Genomic DNA, 23,790 nt, shown 5'->3' with positions numbered 1-23,790 from the left:
GAAATTGGATGATGGTTGCAGTGGTCTCAGGAATTGAGCGAAGATCCTGCAAGTCCCATAATCCATGCTCGATCCACAGTCAAACCACACCATGGCATAAAGTGGGTCATGAGAGGTCTATGTGCCAAGTTTGGTGTTGTTCAGTCATTGTTGAGGGTCGCAGCAGTCTCGGAAAGCGAGTAGAGGTACTTCAAGTCCCATCATCCATGGTATGCCCTACTCCAAACCGCAGTAGGATGTAGAGTGGGTCATGGGGGCTCTGTGTGCCAAGTTTGGTTTTGTTCGGACATTAGATGATGGTTGCAGCAGTCTTGGGAAGGGAGTGGAGGTACTTCAAGTTCCATCATCCATGGTCTGTCCTCCTCAAACGTGCACCAGGATGTAGAGTGGGTCATGGGGACTCTGTGTGCCAAGTTTGGTCTTGATCCGTCATTGGCGAGGGTCTCAGTGGTCTCAGGAAGTGAGTGAAGTGACTTCAAGTCCCATCATCCATTTCCATATTTTTCCAAACTGCACCAGGATGTAGAGTGGGTCATGTGGGCTCTCTGTGCGAATTGTGATCCTGATCCATCACTGTTGGCAGCTGTAATGGTCTCAGGAAGGGAGTGCAGGTATTGCAAGTCCCATCGTCCATGGTGCATCCTCCCCCAAACCGCACCAGGATGTAGAGTGTGTCATGGAGACTCAGTGTGCAAAGTTTGGTCTTTATCGGTAATTGCATGAGGGTTGCAGTGGTCTCAAGAATTGAGCAAAGGTACTGCAAGTCCCATAATCCAAGGTCTATCCCCGACCAAACCACACCAGGATGTAAAGTGGGGCATGAAAGGTCTATGTGCCAAGTTTGGTCCTGATCAGTCATTGGATGAGGTTAACAGCGGTCTCAGAATGTGAGTGATGGTACCGCAAGTCCCATCATCCATGGTTCATCCTCCTCCAAACTGCAGTAGGATGTGGAGTGGGTCATGGGGGCTCTGTGTGCCTATTTCGGTCTGTATTGGGAGTGTTCTGACCCAGCCCCCTTTGGCCTTTCCTTTCCTCTCTTTGTCATCTCGGAATGTTGGGTTTGAGGCTGGCCAATCAGAGACCATATGCAAATTTCCTTCTCATGTCCCCGTTTCTTCCATGAACTCTTTTCTCCACCAGGGGCTCCTCTTGAAGCTGGCCAATCAGAGACCATATGCAAATAGCACCACTGCGGCAGCCAATCCGAATGTTGGAACTTTCAGGCTGGCCAATCAAAACGCTGGCACATACTCCTCCCGCCACACCGCCACACATCCGCCACATACAAGTTTTGACTTTTATTATATGTATAGATAGATACATAGCATCACAGGATTACTTTCACCTTAACTCAAAGAAAACATGTTTCTTTAACTAGTAATGCTAACCTAGGACGGTCAGGAGATGTGATCTGTTTGTGTGCATAATTTCCAGTAACATACAGTACTCATCTGTTTTAGCACAAGTGTGGCATAGATGACAATGGTATGATGAATTTACTCTGGGTTTTAGTCTGAGCTATCCACGTTTGAACTTTGTTCCCAAGCCCCTGAGGCCTATTCTCCAAATTGGTTCTGTATTGCTTATAACTCCATTAGACGCAGAGTGTGGACTACAATGTGGATTGAGTATTTTATTGATATTGCTACCACCAGCTACCATTGCTTGCTTTCCCTGTTGATGGCCAGTAAGTTGAACAGTGAGGAACAAGGGAAGGAATTTGGGGTTATACAGAGAGTATAACCTCATTCCTTTTCTTCATCAGTAGTCACCTCGATCCACCCAGGAAAATCTCCTATATATACCGTGCTCTAGGGAGGTACACCTGGAAGCTACAAGGCATAGAGCTTTTTCGACCTATGCTTCAATTCTGTGGAACTCATTGCCTCCAGACATTAAAGCTATGTTGGAGTTGCGACCTTTTGTAAAGGCACTCAAGACTTGGCTGTTTGGTTGTGCATTTAAGTAATCAAAATTTTAATTGCCAAATAGTCACTGTTGAATGTTTTTATGTTGAATGTTTTTATATTGTGTAAATGCTATTTTAGACTGTAAGTCGCTCGGAGCACCTTGGTGGAGAGCGACTAATTAAGAAATAAAGTGAAGTGAAGTGAAGTGAAGAGAGTGCCCAGGATATATGCAGAATGCATAGGCTGAAGCTTGTTAAGAAGTTCACTATTTTTGGGCTTACAAGGGTGAAGTGGATATAAAAATATATTTCCCTTGATCTACTTTTGTCTCCATTACTTTGTCCTTCTATTAATGACTTCCTAGTTTCAAAGTTTAGGCTGTAAACACTTTAGGGCTATTACAAACTGCCTTGTTATTCAAGATACTTTATAAATATAACCTTCACAAAATGACGACTACTATAGCATATCATTTCTGATTGTGGGGGGGGGGGGGTCAATAAATGGATGCAATCTTGAAAATAATCCAATGAAAATTTATTAAACTTCCCCACCACAACAAAGACCAACCACCAATGAAATTGGATGGAGCCCCGAATCAATCGGGGTGGATCCTAGCTCGACACTTTCTGGACCAATTAGCAGATAGTGTGATAGTCTTGAATTGCTGTCAAAATACAATAAAATGCTATGTATTCACAATTGTGTTATGACAGTTGAAGAGCTATCTCTGCTGACATCCTCTCTGGCTATTAGGAATTCATTAATCCTCTGATTTTGCCTTCAACCTGTCTGTGCCTCATCTTGCCTTCTGGGAAGCTCAACAGACCAGGCTCCAAACCTCTGGTTCTTTTTTGTATGTTAACACATGTTGTGAGCCGGTCCGAATCCCTCTTTGAAGGTGAGAGGGTCGGTATATAAAACCTTGAAATAAAATAAATAAATAAATTCTTGCAGAAGCTGAAATCACATAACAGTTTAGCAAGGCGTTGGCACCTCACCAAACCACATCTTCCAAGATTCCACAGCACTGAGTAGTGGCAGCTAAGGCAGTCACAAACTGCATTAATTCTGCAGTGTGGATGCACCCTTAGAAAGGAACTATTTGAAGGACTCTCAGTTGAAGGCAGAGCTATGCTCTGGGAACTTTTCTATTAGATATGAAGCAGAGCATGCAAATGCATTGGACAATTGGAAGGGAAATAGTTTAATAATCCTGTTAAGCGATAACAAGTAACCACCTTAGTCAAAGAGCACCACAAGGCAGTGTTGCAACATAAACCATTCACAAATGACAATAACAAAACTGACAACTCATCTCCAACAAAACCTTATTTTTTTTCCCCAAGAGATAGAAGGAGAATATATTGAGAACAAAAGAAACAAAGCCACAAATCAAACTCTTCCAAATATTTTGGCAAATCAATTTATTTGCCATCAAAATGCTTCTGGGATTTCTCCTTCAAAGGCAAAACAAAGCATCGTAATTGTTTGGCATATAGCATATCTGTTACAATCACAATAATTTAGACACTTCATATTTCTAATTTCTTAAAAGGAAAATACAGATGGCATAACACACACATAAAATAGCACCTTTTAAAAATATATAAATAATGTATATCTGTTGCACAAAAACTTAAACACTGTTGTACAAACTTTAGAAATGTTGAATAGTTTTGTGTAAATTGACATTTGAATCTGTTTTCACCTTCACCCCATCAAACCACAGCTGATGAAAATTAAAGTTGAATTCATTGCACCTTGCTGCTTTGAAACTTGCAAAACTAAGATGGTTGTGCAAAGGAAAGAAGAAATCAAACCCAACAGTTATCCCTGGGGAAATTCTGATAAGGAACATGTTTGTAAACAAGGTAGTTAGAAGGTAGTCATTTTTTTTGTCGTGTCAGGAGCGACTTGAGAAACTGCAGGTAGTTATGAACTTCATATAATTGTACAACCAAGAAAACTAATAGTTCAACAAGAGGATTATTTTTATGGATGATTAAAGTCCCAGATTTAAGGTAAAAGTTACTTTTACCTTAAAAAGTAATTTCTACTGTGTTATAATTATTAGGCATGTGACAAAATTAGGGGGTATTGGCATTTTGTTTCTAAAGTGTTTCTAAAGTATAGTTAGTGAAAATTTCATTGCTATAATGAGAGTAAGGAAATTTCATTGCCTCTTCTTATAGTCATTGTGCATGTGGGAAAACGTCAGGGACTCCTTTCTCCCTCATTTTTATAGTTATTGGGGTGAAACTTGCTACAGTGGTAGAACACATTTACCACTGTTATCCCATTAAGTTTCAGAACATTTCACATATCCATGGAAGATTAGTGAATTTTCAAAGTTTTTATAAACAACATTTTTTTAAAACTGCAAGAGTTATCTCCTTGAGTTTTATATACAATGGCACAAAATAACAGGATCATTCCTCCCATCTATCACACCCACACGTTGGATATCGCATCATAAGTACGAATGTAACAAATTTGATACGACTTACGACTAACAAAAAAATTGCACACCCCTAATAATTATATTTATTTGTATCCCAATTTTATCTCTGTGATTGAGATGCAAAGCAGTTCTACAATTCCACCTCCAAGTTATTTTTTTTTACTTTGTTATTCTAGTAACAAAGTTACTTTGTTATCCTCCAATACATCAGCATGCTGGAAGGCATTTGCCTATGGTACTTGTCATAGTGAAGCTCCTATAAAATGACTTAAAAAACAGTTATTCTGCAAATAGAGTGGAATTGTATGATAATGTTTGGGACATATAGATGTATAATAGCAACACTTTATTTGTCCCTATCTCCCCTGAGGTACTTTTCAAGTTGCGATAGACATTTGTTTGCCATAGGATGTCCTTTTGCCTACCTTCTTTTTGTGTGCTTGCTTTTGTGATTGTCCAATGAAACATAAAGAAAGTCTTATTTTGTGGGTCTTACTGGTGAGGGATGTTTTCTGATTGCTGGAGAGAAAGCTTGATTTCACCTCAACCCTTATATCTTATAACTCACTAACCATCCCGTGCCATGCATTGTTGTGGCCCAGTTTATATATATGTGTTTTGTGTGTATATATATGTGGTTTTGTGCATGCATTGTTATGGGGGGGTTTTTTTGTTATTTAACTCTCTTCTGCTATGTTTTTCAGTGCTTTATGAGTGATGGTCACTCATTGGCCTGATAGGTGTATTGTGTCCAAATTTGGTGTCAATTCATCCAGTGGTTTTTGAGTTATGTTAATCCCACAAACAAACATTACATTTTATTGTATAGATTTGTAATGGGTTACTTACTACCATACTCTGGTGGTGTAGTTTAACACAATGACCCCCGCGGTCACTCCTGGGAGTGCATGACTCCAGTTGTTGTGCCCGCAGGTTCACTGGAACACGCAAGCCCCCTCACCACGATAAGGTGACAGTCCATCGAGGGGGAGAAACATGCCAAGAGGAAGGCGCGTCAAGCCAACCCCAACTGAGACCGCCTTCCACCTGGAAACCAATGCCCTCACTGCGGAAGAAGATGCACATCAAGAATAGGGCTCCACAGCCACCTACAGACTCACAAGAATTCTGATCCTGGAAGACTATCCTACTCGGCCAACGAGGGATCGCCTAAGTAAGTAAAGTACCATACTCTATTTCTGCATGCTGTTCTTACATTATAGGATTGGAAATATTTTCTACTTGAGGTCCTGTTGAGCTCTTGCCAGCTGGAAAATATCAGTATAAGATCAGAAATTCTCCTCCAATATATACCATATTGTTATCCATCTACATTTGCAGATTTGACTCTTGTGGATTTGATTATTAATGGATTTGAATATGTTGTCTCTAGGAATCTCTATCTCATCTAGAATAATTTTATAGTCAACTTTGGCCAGAAATTTAAAGGCATTTTAGATCATCCAGTGTGCTTCAATGGGCAATTTTCAGCAGATATTGACCATAGAAGCATACTGGAGGACTTAGATATCTCTAAAGAAAAAAAAATGATAACTTAAAGGAACTGATCCTTAACTAAATATTAAGAAAAATATTTTAAAAGAGATATCAACACAAAGATTCTAAAAGATAGATCTGTACAGCTGCATTTTCTGCAGTCCTTTGGAGTTCTGCTGCTGCTACTTCAAAAGCTGAGGAAGCACAACTAGCAAAAAGCAATATTGAGAGCTTTAGGCTATCGTGAGTGGAATTAGACTTTTTTAAAAGCATGATTAAGGGAAAATTAAGGTATGTGATACTGTACTAGATAAGTATTTCACCAAGGTTTTTCCCCTCCAATTTTAGAAGGCCTTTAGTTTTTCTTCAATTGACCATTGAGGCCTCTAGCACATGTTCCAATCTAATGTCAACTACCTGCCCTATTTGATTGCTCATATGAAGATTGCTCTGTCTAGAAGTTTCTCCTTACCACATCACATAGATAAGTAGTAGAATTCTGATGTGATGCCTTTCTATTCCTACATAATAGAAATAGAAAGGCTACTCTCCACTATTCTTTTCGTAGCCTTTCCTATCTCCTCCCTGCAGAAGGTTTCCTATCTTGAGAAAGTCTGTTGGGAATGATAACCCAGAGGTTAGGTTTTTTATGGCTTTCTTTTAATACTCATGTTACGTGAAGGATGCCAGGAGAATATTATGCATAGAAATGCCCAATGAACTATTTCCCAGTATGCAGCTATACTGCCATGTTTTAACTGCCATGACTCCATCCTATGGAGTTTTGGGATTTATGGTTCAGAGAGGGATATTCAGAATTTTCTGCCAGAGAGATCTATTGTCTCCCTGACAAAGCCCAGGATCTGATAGGATGGAGGCATGGCAAATAACATTGATTTTTGTGCTACAACTATGTAATGTGAAAGGGCCCAAGTTTTTCCTTTGCAATTCAGTTTATTTTATTGCATGTTCTTCTTCCCAGTTTGTTTGCACAGACTACTGCCTAGGCAGAACACTTTCTCATAATGCTTTGAGACATGTCATTACCAGGAAAACATGCATTTTCTCCTGTACCAAGAAGGAAATGAATCAAATTATTTGACCTTGCATTTGAGGATGAAATATATGGGGGTTTACATTCTTGTTTTTCAGAAAAAGTACACAGTGGCTTTATATTTGAACTTTGAAATGGTCTGGCCAGGCACATTCTGAAGCTTTGTTGATGGGGACTCTATATTTAGAATAGTGCTCCTATTTCTGTTCAGAAAACTGAACTATAAGTGTTCATTTCTACAGAATCAAGACTCAATCTCCTAGTTTCCATGTTATTAACTGTCATTGCCAAACACATTTGCTAGAGACTCACCCAACAAAACCGAAACTTATACAAACATTCACAGGATGGCACTATGTAGTTTTTCTACTTATCAATGAACTCTTTCAGAATGTTGTTCCCAGCTTGTTCAAATTGGGCACAACAAAAGAGAAATAAATGAATTAGATGTGTGCTCTTTTGTGAATGAATAACTGAAAAGGGATGGTGAAGTTCTGGATTGAAACAAAGCCAAGGAGGAGAACTGAGAGTCAATCTGGAAACTTGTAGTCACAGAACCAGTTCTTGAACAAATAAACGTGGGGAGTAAAGGCAGAAACTTTTGTATGCAGTAGCTGCCTTCTGCATACAAAAGTATTTAACTTGTCTACCGCTTTCTTTTCCATTTTATTTTGTAGCATAGTCGTTTTGGTGTTGAGAAAATCTTGTGATAAGTTTGCCTTAGGGTCACCATAACTCAGAAACAATTCGAAGGTACAAAATAGCTAGGATGCCCAGATGTGTGGATTGCCATTGTGAGATAAACAGCTGGCCAGAAACAGCATGAAAGGAGATGGATGAAAAAAGGGTGTGAGAACAGAGCAAGGTTGCAAGAATGTAACTTCATATTTCCCACTTCTAAGTGTAGCCATCTTCAACATTTATGTTCTTTGAAAACTAGGATCACCATTGTAACCTCTCAACATTTAGCATGGCCTTGAGAAACAGTTTTACCAGACTTTCAAAACATGAGGAACTCAAACTTCCTAATATGCAAGATGTTGACCATCCAGAAGTAGCTGTTAATACATTTGTGTTCTACTGAAATTCCAAATGAAAGTATTGATTTCGGTGTTTCTCGGTGAAAAGAACATGATGTTCACAATGATAAATTGTATGATGCACAAATTTCTATCTTTATGAAGGGCTCCCTGACAAACTGAGAGACAAACCAATATTATCTTCTACTTTGTATTAACCCAGACTCTGTCCATACAATAGTTACACTTCATTGTCAATATTTATTTATTTAAAAACTCTCTCTTTTGTCCTTTTTCTGTTTTTAAAATTTAAAAAAGTTGTTTAAAATCTGTCCCTGACATTCGAGAACACAAAAACAACACAAAATCTTAAAAAAGAAATGACTCATTGTCTCATACAACAATATCAAATAATCATAATTAACTTGACCGACCGGCAGCATTGGATGGGTTTAATTGTCTAAAAGGCCTCTTCCAAAGAAATACGATGGATCTCCTGACCACTTCCTTGTTTCATTCAAGTTTTCAGAAGTAGGTCCATAAGAGGTCCATGGATGGTTTTAAGGCCCCTTGACATTGCTGGGTCTGGCAGCCAGGCTTGCATAGTAAGCACACTGAGATGGGTCACATTGTCCATTGGGTCCAGGAGGACCTGGGGGACCCAAAGGACCAGGTATACCTGCATCACCTTGAGGGCCTTGTGCTCCAGGTACCCCATCTTTTCCATAGCCAGGTTCACCTGGAACACCTATAGAAAAAAAGCATTATTGGTAAGGATCATGGCAGAGTGCTGCCATTCTGAATGAATTAAGCAATAAAAATACAAAAAACTGGTTCAAGGTTTGATGCAAGAAATTTTCAAAACTACAATTGAATTAGATCCAACTTTATTTTTTATTGGGATTAGCAAACTAACTAACAATTTTAATTTTAAACCCATGCACTATATAGTTTTAACCCTCAAAATACTATAAGCTCAAAAATAGAAGAACACAGACTTACATTTAAAAGAAAGTTGGATCTTGAAGATGTTTGAAATGGCAGAAAGGGTCACATGATCTAGTATGCTCATAGAGTCTTTAGATATATTTTTTTCAAATTATTGGGAATGCTTTATGGCTTTTATACAAAAAAGAAACCATGAAGGTCCATGTGAAATTTGAATTAGTATTAATAATGCTTTTAATGTTGTAGCTAGCTGCATGGTATAAATTAAAACTTCTTATTACATAATAGCAAGAGAATGACTACTTTTTCAAAGTGGAAAGTCAATATTAACTGCTTTTTTTCTTAATGCTAATATCATAAAAAGGAGGTTAGAGTGAATTTTGTATAAGTTTACAATGCTGTATATTAGGTCTGTTTATATTTGCATGTAACACCTTTCAACGACAATAAAATAATAACACTAGATGATCTCATTCTCAATAAGGCAATTTTCTGCATTTGTAAACAAACTCTTGTCAAAAACTATTTGAAAACAAAATTCAAATGTAAAACAGGGTTAATTTTTCTGTGGCATGCAGAAATGCACTGAATTCCAAGATGGAAATATTAATAAATATAGCTTGCTCCTTTATTTGAAAGGAAGTGATGACCCAAGTCCAAGGCCATCCATTATGCCAAGGAAAGTCACATGCAATAAGAAAATCTATTATTCACCTGGTATGCCTGGTGGACCTTTTTCACCCCGCTGACCAATGCCTGCATCTCCTTTTTCTCCTTTGTCTCCTCTATCACCTGGTGATAAAATATGGTTAAGTGATTATTCAGATTTCAAGATCTTGCATTGTTAGTATCAAAGGGAATAATGGTAAAGAACTACTTATAATCATAAAATCATAGAGCTGGAAGAGACCACAAGGGCCATCCAGTCGATCCTTCTGCCATATAGATATCAAAGTATTCCTGACTAATGGCAATCTAGCTTGTTTAAAAAGTCTCAAAGAAGGAGACTCCATTAAATTCCAAGGTAATGTGTTCCACTGTTCAGCAGCTCTTCCCCATCACGAAATTCTACCTAATCTTTAGGTTGATTCTCTTTTCCTGTTATTGAAACCCACTGCTATGTGTTTTAGTCTCTCAAGAAGCAGAAAACAAACTGGCTTGATCTTCAAAATGAAATTTTTCAAAATATTTAAAAGTGGTCAGGAATGGTTAAAGATCATTGCCAGCAGTTCTGAAATTATTTTGCTAGTTCTTTTAACGCCCTTGAATGTAATCCATCTGGACCTGGAGAGTTGGATTCATTTAGAGTAGCCAAGTATTACTCTACTATTTCTTTACCCATTCCATGCTGTTTTCCCCAACTACATCATCGGAACAGTTTTGCCTTTCTGAGTACTGCTATTCCTTTGGGAGAAGACCAAGGCAAAGAGAGGGGTCCAGGAAGATATTGTATTTAGAATCACAGAATCATAGAATCAAAGAGTTGGAAGAGACCTCATGGGCCATCCAGTCCAACCCCCTGCCAAGAAGCAGGAATATTACATTCAAATCACCCCTGACAGATGGCCATCCAGCCCCTGTTTAAAAGCTTCCAAAGAAGGAGCCTCCACCACACTCTGGGGCAGAGAGTTCCACTGCTGAACGGCTCTCACAGTCAGGAAGTTGTTCCTCATGTTCATCTTACGTCTTAAACATCTGTATTTGATTTATTGTATTGTATATTACTTGTAAGCTGCTCTGAGTCCCCTTCGTGTTGAGAAGGGTGGCATATAAATGTCATATATAAATAAAATTAACAATTAAGTGTTCTTCTCTAATTCCTACTAGTCTTTAGATGACAACTTATTCTTAGACAATATCAACTGAATATTGTATTTGCCTACTCAGAAGTAGGTCCAGAGAAACTATTTCATGTCTCTCAAAAAATGCGATGGATGCAATTGTGGAGTTGTGGTCTCACCCCTAATATCTGTGCCTGTTCCTTATCAAATCTCTAATTTTGCCACATTTGCAAGACCATCAGCAGATTTCTGTTCATATGAAGAGTTCTATATACTTTAACTGTCTGAAACTGTGCTGTTTAATAGAACAATCTTGGAAACTTGAGACTATAGGAATTATTTACACTGGGATGTTGTGTGAACTACTTTATGAACTGAAGTCTAGTCTTAAATCTCACAAATTTGAAGCAATACATTTAGATAGCTTGAACTGAAGCACTACAGTAGTGGTCATGTCTGAGGCTCCCATATTAATGGGGTGATTGATCTATTTCAAGTTTTCACTAACTTTAAAGGATTTGTCCACAGTGCTGAATCTATTTGGAAATAGGGTTAAACATTTTGGAGAATTCTTTTCAAGCCTGAATTTAAATCTATTCCACAAATATTGATATTACCAGCCACTTTTGCACTGCTGTATTATTGGATGAAAACAAAGGGAATGGGTTCTTTTTCACTTACAGGATTTGTCTAGAATTGTCCATATATAAAATGGAAATCTAAATACGGTGGCTCTAGCTGTCACTGTACAATATGTTTTTAGCCTACCAAGTTGTTACAGAAGAAAATGGCAAGGACGTGCTAAATGGAGTTTCACTTTCATTATGAAAACACCATGGGGAAAAGGAAAGGAAATAGCACTTAGTTTTCTGATTTTTAAGACTGACTTAGCTTCCAGAAGGTCACTAAGATGCCATCCTACCAGACTACAGAAATTATTTACAGCCCATGTAAAAGTTACCCCTGCTCCACAAGAGGTGTCAATTTTTCTAGATTACAGATCAACCAAGATTTACTCACCCTTCGGTCCCATCGGTCCCACTGGCCCTTCGGAACCCGGCTGTCCAGGTCTGCCAGGTTCACCGAGTGGACCAGCTCTACCTGGAGGGCCTTCCTTCCCTTGTGGTCCTGGAGGTCCTGGCCTACCTGGAGGTGCTTTGACATGGGCTGGCTGCATCTGACTCACGAGGTAGGACAGTCTGGCTGCAGGAAAAGGAAACAATACTGGACATCATTATGTGGGCTGCAAGCATGAATGGGAAAATGCTGGATCTGATTAGTGATTCTTTTTGCAAGTTTTATTCTTTCCATGAGCTGTGCCATGTCAGAACCTGATTTAATATCATCTTACAGTATCCTCTCCTTATCCATTGTAAGCAAGGCTGGTGCTCAACATTTTGCTACGTTTGTTGAAGTCCACTGCATACTGCAACCATTGTCTTATTTTCTAGAAACTGATTGTAATACTGTTAGTTATAGAAAAGGAAAGGAGATTACTGCCTTAGGTATATAGATTGTTTAAAATCCTGAATTTCCCCATATTAATCTGCCTGACTAGCACATTTTCTCTTAATCTCATGACCTTCCAGAGTCCTTTAGTAAGAACACGAGTGATTCTCTAGTAAGGACCTTCCATACAAAGGCTTAGTTGGCCCCTTTTTGGTTCTGTTTTTCCAGGCAAAAAGCTTTCTATAAACAGTCTTTCAACTTTCAACTGGATATACTATTTATAATAAGTAACAAGTGCTTTGTATTCTGAATTCCAGATGCTATTGATCTCCAGCTCTCATTAGCTTTAACCAGTATAACCAATGGTGAGAAATGATGGAAAGTAGATTTGATACATGAAGAATGATCAAAAGTAGGTTATGTGAACACTTTGTGGGCTTCACTGCATTAGTGCTCACCATCCAGTTGTTTTCCTAGCTCTTCCTGGATAAGTCTTCGCAAAGTTTCCATTGATGGAGAATCCCCCTAAAGTAGAAAGTGCAAATATATCAATGTTTCATTAGAATCAAAAGCTTTTTGTGTCAGTGATCAAATGAGAATGTACAACAGGGAGCAGAACCAATGATCCAGGTTTTTCTGTACGCTTTTTATAACATTCCCAGGACAATACCAGGCATGATTTTGAACAAAACAGTTCTCTCAATGCCCAAACAAACTTGAGTCTAGCTAAATGTGGAAATCAACTAATGAAATTATTTGGTGGGAGGTTCAAGTCCTTCAATGTTTGATAATAACACTTTTTAATGTGATTGTTCTGTCATGCGCTGGGCCTGTAAAGAATTTACTTTAGAACAGGATGTGTAACCTTTGCCCAGCGGGAAGCCAGGGGGCCCAAGGAGAAGTTCTCAGAGGCTTTCCACCACTTTAGATGGCTTGTGAAGTATAACAAAGTCCTTTATTTATGAAAAATCAAACAGAAACTTCTCTTGTCTTCAATAAAGTTAAACAAATGCTTCCAGGCTTTATGCAACTGGTGGCTTCCTAAACTTGCCCACGAAGGACAGGCAACTGCCTTCAATAACTTCTTCTTTACTTTAAAGGAAAATCCCCTTTTTAACTTCTCCCAGGCTGACTGTAATCTAACCCTTACTGATGTGGGCTCCGCTACCGGGTCGAACTGCGTCTCGAAGCACCGAGTGGACATACCAGTAAAAGTTTGGATATTCTCCAGCTGGAGTTCTTTGGTCTTTAGGGCTATTTTCTTGGAAATCTTTGGAGACTGTTTTCCTCCAGAAAGTCCTCAGGGGTTGAAGCTTTTGTACAGGGGAAGCTTGCACACGTCCTGTACATTAGCTTTCCTTGCGGAGACTGACTAAAAATGGCTCCCTTCCCTTCCCAATTGCTCTGAGCAAGGGGCGGAACCAAAACTTAATGATGATGGACAGGTGACTTGCCCTACGACTGCAACCAACGGAAGTCACCTATCTGCAGAACCCTGAAACTTAGGATTGCAAACAAACATTTAGTACAAAACTAATAAAGTTGGAGCTCCTGGTATAGCCGTAGCAGCACAGTGAGAGTTCCTGATAAAGATAACTTGAAAGAGGGTTTGTACATTCTTGTGCAACACAGTGCTAGCTAAACTGAACATTCACATTCACATTCACATTCACATTCACCATAATGGCTTATATTGCAATTCAGTGGCAATATTATCTATGAATAGTTATGAATGCTGTGGACAGAGAACAGAGACGATGCATTCATATTTTACATGGGTGTGAGAATCTAGGATCGTCTAGTTAAGTGCTGATGGATAGTTGATTGAGCAACAGAGTTCTTATCCCTTATTTTAAAAATGGCATGAATAAGTAGGTCATATATCCATACAATGGCCAACTTGTACTCAAGATGATTTTGATAGGAGACAGGTAAAATTATTTAATGGATTGTACCAGGTTGAATAAAATCCCTGAGTCACTCCCTAGGTTTGTACTCTCTCTTTTTTTCTTTTTTTCTTTTTTTTTTTGGCTAAAGTTATATTTAGCTTAATGTGAAGTGAAACAAAATACAATCATGTTAATTGCAACTGAAACAAAACGAAACATGCTACAATCCTTTTTGTACTGATTCAGATAGAGACATTTTTTTCACTCTTTCCCTGAGTTCTCCAGTGCTTAAAATAGGTTCTCTTGGGTTGCAGTGGACAGGGCATGTGTGGGAAGCATCTCCACATATTATGCCTACAGCAGTTACAGTTTGTAGAAAGCTTTGGCAACCTTTCACAGCAAAAGAACTCATTATTTCTCAATTAGATGAAATGAGTACAATTGTCCACCTACTGATGCTTTCTGAGTGGCTAAAGGAGTGCAAATTAATATTCTCTCTGTGCATGTACACAAGCACACATACAGATATTAGACACATTCAGAATAGATTAGAAGAGTTGGAAGAGACCCTAAGAGTCATTCAGTCCAACCACGTGCTGTGCAGGAGCACACAATCAAAACAACCCCCAACAGATGCCCAACCAGCCTCTGCTTAAAAATCCCACCATGCTCTGAAGCAGCATATCCCTCTGCTAAACAGCTCTTACCACCAGGAAGTTCATATACATACAGGACTTTTTTTTGCATGAAGCTACCATCCTGCAGCATTTGCATGATCATAGATCCGTGCAAGTTACCAGGGTGATCATGTGTTCATATTTGTGTCTCAGTCATGATTTGCTAACCTTTTTGTTAGGGGATGTAACTCTACCCCCACTCCCCATCCCAGTTTTGCTGCTCCATACAGATTTTTTAATGGAATGTATCTTTAAATCTGGAACCAAGAGCAGTTTGCATACATATCCCATGCAAGTCCTTAAATATATGCATGCACGTATACCCGTAAAATGATGCCACATGCAAAAGGGCACCACATACATGACTCAGCTTCCAAAACCTTAAATTTATCACAAGAAACTCCACTTCCATAAGTAGAAACCAACGGGATTCTGACCTATGTATAAATTCACAGCTGTCAAGCAACAGTTTTTCACATTTAAGCATATTTCAACAGTAGAATTACTTTGACTTCTCTTAAAAACACGACCCTTTTGGTTATCCTTTCAAATTTCAGTTCCTCTAGACTTACCCTGGGCCCAGGAAATCCAGGTTGTCCTGGTGAGCCAGGGGGTCCGGCCTGCCCTACGTCTCCCGAAGGTCCAGGTGGACCCATTAACCCGGTGTGTCCTTTTCGGCCTGGAAGTCCAGGTTCCCCAGGTGGCCCTTTTTCTCCTGCAGTTCCCTTTTCACCTTTAGAGCCAGGATCTCCCTGTAGGGTAAAAAGCAGTCTCATGAGTACATAGATTAGGAAAGACATGAAAATCCCTACTGAGATAGGCTGGGCTGACTCCTTTCTTCTTGTCTTTCTACAACACAAGGTTTGAATCCAACAAGTGGGGTGAGCTCCTGTCTGTCAGCTCCACCTTCTCATGCATGGACACAAGAGAAGCCTCCCACAGGAGGTAAAACATCTGGGCATCCCCTGGGCAAAGTCCTTGCAGACAGCCAATTCTCTGTATTGTCAAAGGCTTTCCTGGCTGGAATCACTGGGTTGTTGTAGGATTTTTTCAGGCTATATGGCCATGGTCTAGAGGCATTCTCTCCTGATGTTTTGCCTGCATCTATGGCAAGCATCCTCACCACCTCTGAGGATGCTTGCCATAGATGCAGGTGAAACGTCAGGAGAGAATGCCTCTAGACCATGGCCATATAGCCCAAAAAAACCTACAACAACCCAGCCAATTCTCTTACACCAGTTTCTCAAGTAGCTCCTGATATGAAAAAAAATCTATATGCTAAAGCCAATCCTATACAAGGAATGGTCTTGTAGACTTTAATAAGGAAGTAATTATCCAGAAGACCCTTTAACCTTGCTCGAAACTTTGACATGCTGGTTGTACATTGACTTTGATGAACATTTCCAACTTACTTTGTCTCCTTTATCTCCAAGTCCACCTGGTTTCCCTGGAGTGCCCTGTAATGAAAAGCAGAAAGTAATAGAGAGCCAGCTATAAAATTAATGATAGCAGTTTTGCATTTTTGTAATTTCTTGCCCTTTTATATAAAATACAGCACTGCACAATCCATTCACATAGTACATACTATTAAAGAAATCTGCAAAAATTCTGGAGTATTTATCATTGGCATCGGGATTGTGGCACAGCTGGCGGAGTGTCAGCTGCATTAAGATCACTCTGACCAAAAGGTCATGGGTTGGAGTGGGTTTCCAACCAATTGTGTGTAGCCTGTTGTCGACCTTTGCAACCCGAAAGACAGTTGCATCTGTCAAGTAGGAAAATTAGGTACCACCTTAAAGTGTGGGGAGGCTAAATTAACTGATTTATGAGGCCATAAAGAAGACTCCAGCAAAGCATTCCAGCGGGGAAGCGTGCGGGGAATGCGGAAGTGCTTCATCAGTGTCGCAGATGGACGATGAAAGCGACAGCTCCCCTGGTGGCCAGAAAAGGTTAAATAGTCTCTGTGTATGTCTGTATATGTTTGCATGCCAAAAATTGACATTGAATGTTTGCCATACATGTGTACACTGTAATCCGCCCTGAGTCCCCTGCGGGGTGAGAAGGGCGGAATATAAAAGCTGTAAATAATAAATAAATAAATTGGCACAACCAATTCTGTTGGACAATCCCTGATTTCCTTTTCAGAGTATCATCTAGATTGTAATGGACAACAAATGTGGATGATATGTGTGTCATGGTATTCCTATGCATGCAGCCCAAATGTTTCAAGGTTAGCTGGTAGTATTATTATGGCTGGAGTTCTGTTGGTTCACTTTTCAAAACTCAAGTATTTCATGACCTTAAAAAGTAAAGGTAAAGGTCTCCCCTGACATTAAGTCTAGTCATGTCTGACTCTGGGTGGTGGTCCTCATCTCCATTTCTAAGCCAAAGAGCTGCCGTTGTCCGTAGTGGCCAGTATGACTTCATGGAGTATCATTATCTTCCCACGGAAGTGGTAACTATTAACCTAATCATGCTTGCATGTTTTCAAACTGCTAGGTTGGCAGAAACTGGGGCTAATAGGGGAGCTCACCTCGTTCCCCAGATTCAAACCACCAACCTTTCGGTCAGCAAGTTCAGCAACTCAGTGGTTTAACCCACTGGGCCACCAGAGGACCTCAAAAACCACACTACAAAGTTGTATATCTGTGGAAAGTCCAGGGTGGGAGAAACAACTATTGTCTGTTGTAGCTAGGTGTGAATGTTTCAATTGACCACCTTGATTAGCATTTGATGGCCTGACAGTTTTTAGACGTGGCTTGTAACTGCCTGGGGAATCCTTTGTTGAGAGGTGATTAGCTGTTCCTGACTGTTTCTTGTCTTGGGGACCTAGAAAGTTTCTAGAAACAACTCTATGGTAACTTCTGCTGAAACACACCATAGAATCACCTGGTGGATCTGAAAATTTTGGCCGATCTGGATAAATCAAACTGGGGGTATTGATCACAAGGGTATGGGGGGGGGGGGGTCATATTATAATAGTACATATTTTCTGCACATTTCTTTTTTTTTTATGATAAAGAGCTTTAGTAGAGGTAGTGCAATTGCTTCCCTACCTGCTTAAATGTACCACTACTATCAGCAGCTTAAGATATTAAAACACATACCTCTTTCCCTGGAGGGCCCTTTTCACCAGGTTCTCCCTATGGAATAGAAAGCAGGAATTAAAGCAACAGAGTCAGAAATTATGTCTGCTATCCGTGCTCTAGTCATTAAATTATTTCTGTGATCCCTTCAGGGTGCTCATAGAGGCCAAATGAAGCAGTGACTGACAGGTGAGATCCCGCAGTCCTGTGCTGGATATACTTATTTGCTACTTACCGGAGGTCCACGTGGTCCTATGAATCCTGGAAGTCCTGGGCTTCCTGTCTCACCTTTACTTCCTTTTTGACCCTAGGAAGACAAGAAATAAATTCTATCTTATATTTTCATCAATATATGGAAGAGCCCTTTTACGTGATGTAATAGCACTCTGATTCCACTTTAATGATTATGGTGTGGCATTCAATGGGCAATGCTAGGATTCAAGTGTAATCAAAGTGCTGTAACTGTGTATTGTAGCCTAAAACGTCTACCTAAACAATGATACTAGTAATCAGTACTTATGCTTAGAGTAAAAAATATTCTATTCCCACTATATTTCCCATCTTCATCTTGCATAGTACCACAATGCCATGCCATATTAGTAAACACAAATTTGAAGCAAAAAAAAACCAAACAAATTAGCAAAAGCAAATAAAAAGAGGAGCTGCTTATGCGTTATCCAGATGGCTGTCGCATACTAATATCCCATGTATTATCAGCCCTGAGGTGGGGAAGAATGCACAGGAATTTATAAAAAGCCTTCAATAAAATCAAGTTTTGCATGTCCCCTAGCTCTCCTCCCCCTCAATTACATGGTTGAAATTCCTGACAGATCTTCCCCAATGTAATGACACCTTTGAAGAGGACATAAAATGTCATTTAGAGAAATCTGACTTCCTGTGAAAGCCATTTATTTTTCAAACATCTCAAGTTGGTGCAGGGGCTGCTCAGGCTTATCAGTTTATAGGTGTACAAGAAATCCTAAGGTTGAATCTTTCCAGATTATGTCTGCTATCCATGTTGAATTATGGGCTTGACCTCATGTAAGCCGCACCAAGTCCCCTGGGGAGATGGTAGTGGGGTATAAATAAAGTATTATTATTATTATTATTATTATTATTATTATTATTAGACGGGCTTCAGCTCTAGGTTTCATGAATGGCTACATTTTATATGAAGTAGTTGATATGGTTCTGGCCCAAGCTACCTATCCGAACGTATCTCTGCCTATCAGCCCGCCAGGACCCTAAGATTTTCTGGGGAGGCCCTGCTCTCTATCCCGCCTGCTTCACAGGTGCGGCTGGCGGGGACGAGAGACAGGGCCTTTTCTATGGTGGCCCCTCGGCTGTGGAACGCCCTTCCTATGGAGGTTAGATCAGCCCCCTCGCTAATGGTGTTTCGAAGAAGATTAAAAACTTGGATGTTTGAATGGGCATTTGGATAAACAGTGCAATGAATGTGATGATTACAGGAATGGAAATATGGATGACGAATTGGATCACGACTCTAGTTATGAGATGTATTGTGTTGTTTATTGTTGTGTCAATATTGTATACTATGCTCTTATGGTTTTAAATTGTATATCACTGATTGATTTTTATCCTTGTAAACCGCGCTGAGTCGCTTGTTGGGCTGAGAAACTGCAGTATACAAGTAAAGTAAGTAAGTAAATAAATAAATAAATAAATAAATAAATATGCTTGCATGAAACAGTCTTCAGGTGTGATCCCTGGTCCAGGCATATCTTGGAAAATACTCCTATCTGAAATCTTTGTTTAAAATAGCTTTTCAAATGCTTGCTTTTGTTGGAAAGTGCCATAGCATCCAATATATTCAGATCACTTTGGATGCAGTTTTCTTTGTGCATGAACAAGTCCCGGGTATCTACAGGGAGGGCTAAAGATACTGAAGAGTGGTAACTAGTACAATCCAATTTCATTTATTTGGACCACTCTCCATCTGCTAGCTACAAGTGGAAATGTCCTAGAAATAAAACAAAGTGACAGAAACTAAAAATACATGCAATAAAATGTCATCAAATGAGAGTCTTGGATAGTTTCATAATAGTCATTATTCTCAATTATTAACTTGATATGTTATCTTGAGAAGTACATGTTTTATCTGCCACTTTCTTCTATCATTTGTAAGGATCTTATCATGGGCAGATGGGCACAATCCTGATTGTGACAAGAATGTCTCTTTTTGGGCAAATCACAAGCTTCTACAGTATTTTGTAGATTAATGCACAATGTCCAAAACCTCTGGTGTCCCCTGATAGGTGTAAAGATTCCGGGAAGGGGGGGGGAGCAACTGCAAAGTGAAATTGGTGCATTCCATCTGATTTTGCTCCACCTGTCTTGACATAGAATACCAGTCATATATTTCAGTAGAAACATCTCAGATTCTATCACCTTTATCTAAACTGACATTTCCCAGGGATCTGGGAACATGTTGAGATTCAATGTATTGTCAACCTCCCCTCTGAGGATGCTTGCCATAGATGCAGGCGAAACGTTGGGAGGAATGCCTCTGGAACATGGCCATATAGCCCGAAAAAACCCACAAGAACATCTTGAGATTCTTTTCACATACCTCAAATTCTCATCTAGTTTATTTATCTCCTCTAGAAACTTATAAGCTTGGGCAGAATTAAATATTCCTTAAGGATGGAGGTCATCATTCCTTCCTCTTCTTTTGGTAAGGAATCATGACTTGTAATTATTGAGTCATCCTAATACAAGTATTTTTTTTTACATACTACAACAACAGAGTACTTACTATGCTCCCTGGAGGGCCAGCTTCACCTGGTGGTCCTGGTGGTCCATTCTTGCCCTGAAGGGAAAGAAGAAATGCATAAATCAAGCAATTATTTTAATATATTGTCGAAGGCTTTCATGGCTGGAATCACTAGGTTCTTGTAGGTTTTTTCGGGCTATAGGAAACAACCAGGCACATCTTAACACCGCTCAACAGAACATTTTCCCAGGCTCAGCCAGGCCTTCAAATGCTAATGAAGGTGGTCAACTGAAACATTCACACCTAGCTTCAGCAGAGAGCTCTTTGCCCCACCCCAGCCATTCCACAGATATATAAACCCATTTTCCTATTTCCAACAGACCTCACTACCTCTGAGGATGCTTGCCATAGATGCAGGCGAAACGTCAGGAGAAATGCCTCTAGAACATGGCCCTATAGCCCGAAAAAACCTACAAGAACCTAATTATTTTAATAGTCCATTCCTGATCACCTCAAAGATCTCAGCTTCAGAAGAACAGTTATCCACATTCCTTAAGAATGATTCATTCTAAAATGGATTATTGAAGTCCTGATTTTTCAGCTTCTGCCATCCTATAATCTCTAACTTTTAGACTCCAGGGTTAAAATTGATTGTCTATCCTTTTACCCAAAATTCATTTGGTATAAACAACAACAACAACTTACTGGAAGTCCTCTAAGTCCACGTGGGCCCTCAGGACCTCTAGGGCCTGGATCACCCTGAAATACAAAATAAATAATTTTAATAAGTAATTGAAAAAAGCCATACCCCCCTTGTGTAGTCAGGTACATATAAGCAGTCCCAGGTGGAGCTGAATAGTTCTCAAATACTCAAAGGAATATAAAAGAGGTAAATCAATGTCCATTCCAGGGTCAAGAGGCAATAATAAAGCTACAAGGTTAACTCCACAATTCCAAAGCCAATGTCTAAGGGTTGTCCAGATTATGGAAAGATCAAGGGTCAAGGGTCTTGGCTCAAGTACTGACACTGCAGCCAGCAATCAGGTAATAAACTCCAGCCACTTAAATCCTACTTTCACAGATGTTACCTGGTGCTGGCTCTTTTCTCAGCTAGCCTCAATGCTCTTTGCAGCCGAGACCTTTCATTCCTTAACTCTACAAATGCAGGAACAGTTAACTCATTCTCAGCCTGCTTAGCAAGTATCTTGTATTTGTTCAGTGCGGATCTCATTCTGTTCATAATTGTCATGTGGTTGTTCTGTACTGAAAACAGTATTTTCTGCACAAGAATTAATTTCCTGATGTTAAATATTACTTTCAATGAAGAAATGCTGTTTTCTGTACAAAAAAGGTCTGATTTAATGTGTGGATTTTGTACAGGAATATTCCCAAATTGTGAATAAAATTGGCATTATTTTCAAAGACTGCCTTGCAGAGGGCAGAAAATTATAAACATTACTAATTGTTGCCTTTGAGAAGAAACTTAGTGAAAAAAATATTCCTCTAATTTTTACTCCTTTATTGTAAGTTTCTGTGAATCTTATTTACAGAGGAAAGACAAGATATGAATCAGATCATACATAAAGATATAAAAATTAAATGATCATTTGACATGTTTGAGAGTAAGAGTTCTTGAACACCACTTACCATACTTCCAAATAATTTTAAATTGTACATTTAGAGATTTGGAAGTGTGATTCTAGAATTTGTTGGAGTATTAGCTAGAATTTTTTGGTTAGTGCCAACTGAAGATGACCTAGTGCTCAGATTGTATAGTGAATGAAGTAAAATGGCTTTATTCTAGCTGAGATTAACAACAGTATTTATATAATAGTTTAGTTTACACTACATTGACCTTTAAAACCCTATATATGGCATTATTTTTTTTGCAGTTTAATAAGTACAGTTCACCAAAAAAGTAGACTTACATCTTTTCCAGGTTGGCCTTCCCGGCCAGGAGTTCCTGGTTGGCCAGCCTCTCCCTGTAGAAAGGAGAAGAAAAATACAATTAAGGGAAATGTAAAACCTCTAAGGGAGACAGGAAAGCCTAGAGAAGACAATTATGCTGGGGAAAGTGGAAGGCAAAAGGAAGAGGGGCCGACCAAGGACAAGATGGATGGATGGCATCCTTGAAGTGACTGGACTGACCTTGAAGGAGCTGGGGGTGGTGACGGCCGACAGGGAGCTCTGGCGTGGGCTGGTCCATGAGGTCACGAAGAGTCGGAGGCGACTGAACGAATGAACAACAACAACAACAAAACCTCTAAGATTCCTAATGGGCGAGCCAGGTGATTTAGAGTTCTACTGTTAGGTTCCAGTATTTGATCTGCTGCAGAACTTTGAACTTTTCATTAAACAGCTTCAAGACTGGGAAACACAACTTAAGTACACTGCTCAAACACCTGTAAAAATTATCTATGAAAAGTAATGCCTCTACCTTCGTAACTCCTCAACAGATGGCAGTACTAGTATGCAGCAGGTACTGGCTTGTTCAGTAGACTCTCCTCTACAGTTTCATTTAGGCGGGAAGTCTTAGCATTGAACGGTTGTGTTGTTAAAGTGTGAAGTATGGAACCTTGCACAGACGGTCAGTCAATGTGAATTAAGCAACGAGCAGTCACTGAATTCTTGATAGCAGAAGATGTCACCCCAAAGGAGATTCATCAAAGAATGCAAGCTGTTTATGGTGATTGTGTTGATGTGAGTACTGTGCGTTGTTGGGTGAGTAAGTTTAAAGATGTTGCGGTGGGAACATTTGACTTGTGTGACAAACAAAGAGTTGGATGTCCTGTGACAGCAACCATTGAGTTTCACAAGCAAAGGTTGACAGATTGATTCAGGACGACCGTCATATCACTCAGAGAGAAATTTCAAGCATAATCAGCATTTCACAAGAATGTGTGGGTCACATTATTGCTTTGCTTGGCTATTGGAAGATCTGTGCACGATGGGTACCCAGGATGAGAGAACTATGAGATGCTGGTTGCAGAAACAGAGTGTCGACTTCTGTGACGGATTCAGAAAACTTGTTCATCGTTGGCAAAAATGTATGGTGTATGGTGATTATGTGGAAAAGTGAATAGTGGTAGTTAAATAGCACATTCTAAGGATTATTTCTGCATTTGATTTATTAAAATATTCCCATCCAAACCCAAATAATGAAGGTGGGAGCATTACTTTTCATTCAACCCTCGTAAAACAGCATAAAATTGTTGGGAATTCAAGCAAGATTGGTCACCTTGGGAACACACACTCTCACATGCAGAACTTATGATTATT

General features: G+C 39.5%; 1 protein-coding gene across 2 annotated transcripts in view; it reads right to left on the bottom strand.

Annotated features, from left to right (window-relative positions):
- Positions 1 to 3,313: 3,313 nt before the first annotated feature.
- The window catches only part of COL22A1 (collagen type XXII alpha 1 chain), a 199,967-nt gene continuing 179,490 nt past the window's right edge, over positions 3,314 to 23,790 (bottom strand). For both annotated transcript variants that reach the window (XM_067467272.1, XM_060775911.2), the window contains exons 55-65: positions 22,440 to 22,493; positions 21,217 to 21,270; positions 20,554 to 20,607; positions 18,013 to 18,084; positions 17,799 to 17,834; positions 16,104 to 16,148; positions 15,264 to 15,443; positions 12,584 to 12,650; positions 11,697 to 11,879; positions 9,610 to 9,687; positions 3,314 to 8,695 (exon numbers count right to left, since the gene is read on the bottom strand). In XM_067467272.1, coding sequence (XP_067323373.1) covers positions 8,508 to 8,695; positions 9,610 to 9,687; positions 11,697 to 11,879; positions 12,584 to 12,650; positions 15,264 to 15,443; positions 16,104 to 16,148; positions 17,799 to 17,834; positions 18,013 to 18,084; positions 20,554 to 20,607; positions 21,217 to 21,270; positions 22,440 to 22,493 — 1,011 coding nt within the window. In that variant the 3' untranslated portion in view covers positions 3,314 to 8,507. The remainder of the gene's footprint in view (positions 8,696 to 9,609; positions 9,688 to 11,696; positions 11,880 to 12,583; positions 12,651 to 15,263; positions 15,444 to 16,103; positions 16,149 to 17,798; positions 17,835 to 18,012; positions 18,085 to 20,553; positions 20,608 to 21,216; positions 21,271 to 22,439; positions 22,494 to 23,790) is intronic.

This window comes from Anolis sagrei, chromosome 4 (genome assembly GCF_037176765.1).
Source record: "Anolis sagrei isolate rAnoSag1 chromosome 4, rAnoSag1.mat, whole genome shotgun sequence".
Lineage (NCBI taxonomy): Eukaryota > Metazoa > Chordata > Lepidosauria > Squamata > Dactyloidae > Anolis > Anolis sagrei.
Note: the sequence above shows the minus strand (reverse complement) of the source record. Positions and strands in the feature narration are given on the sequence as shown.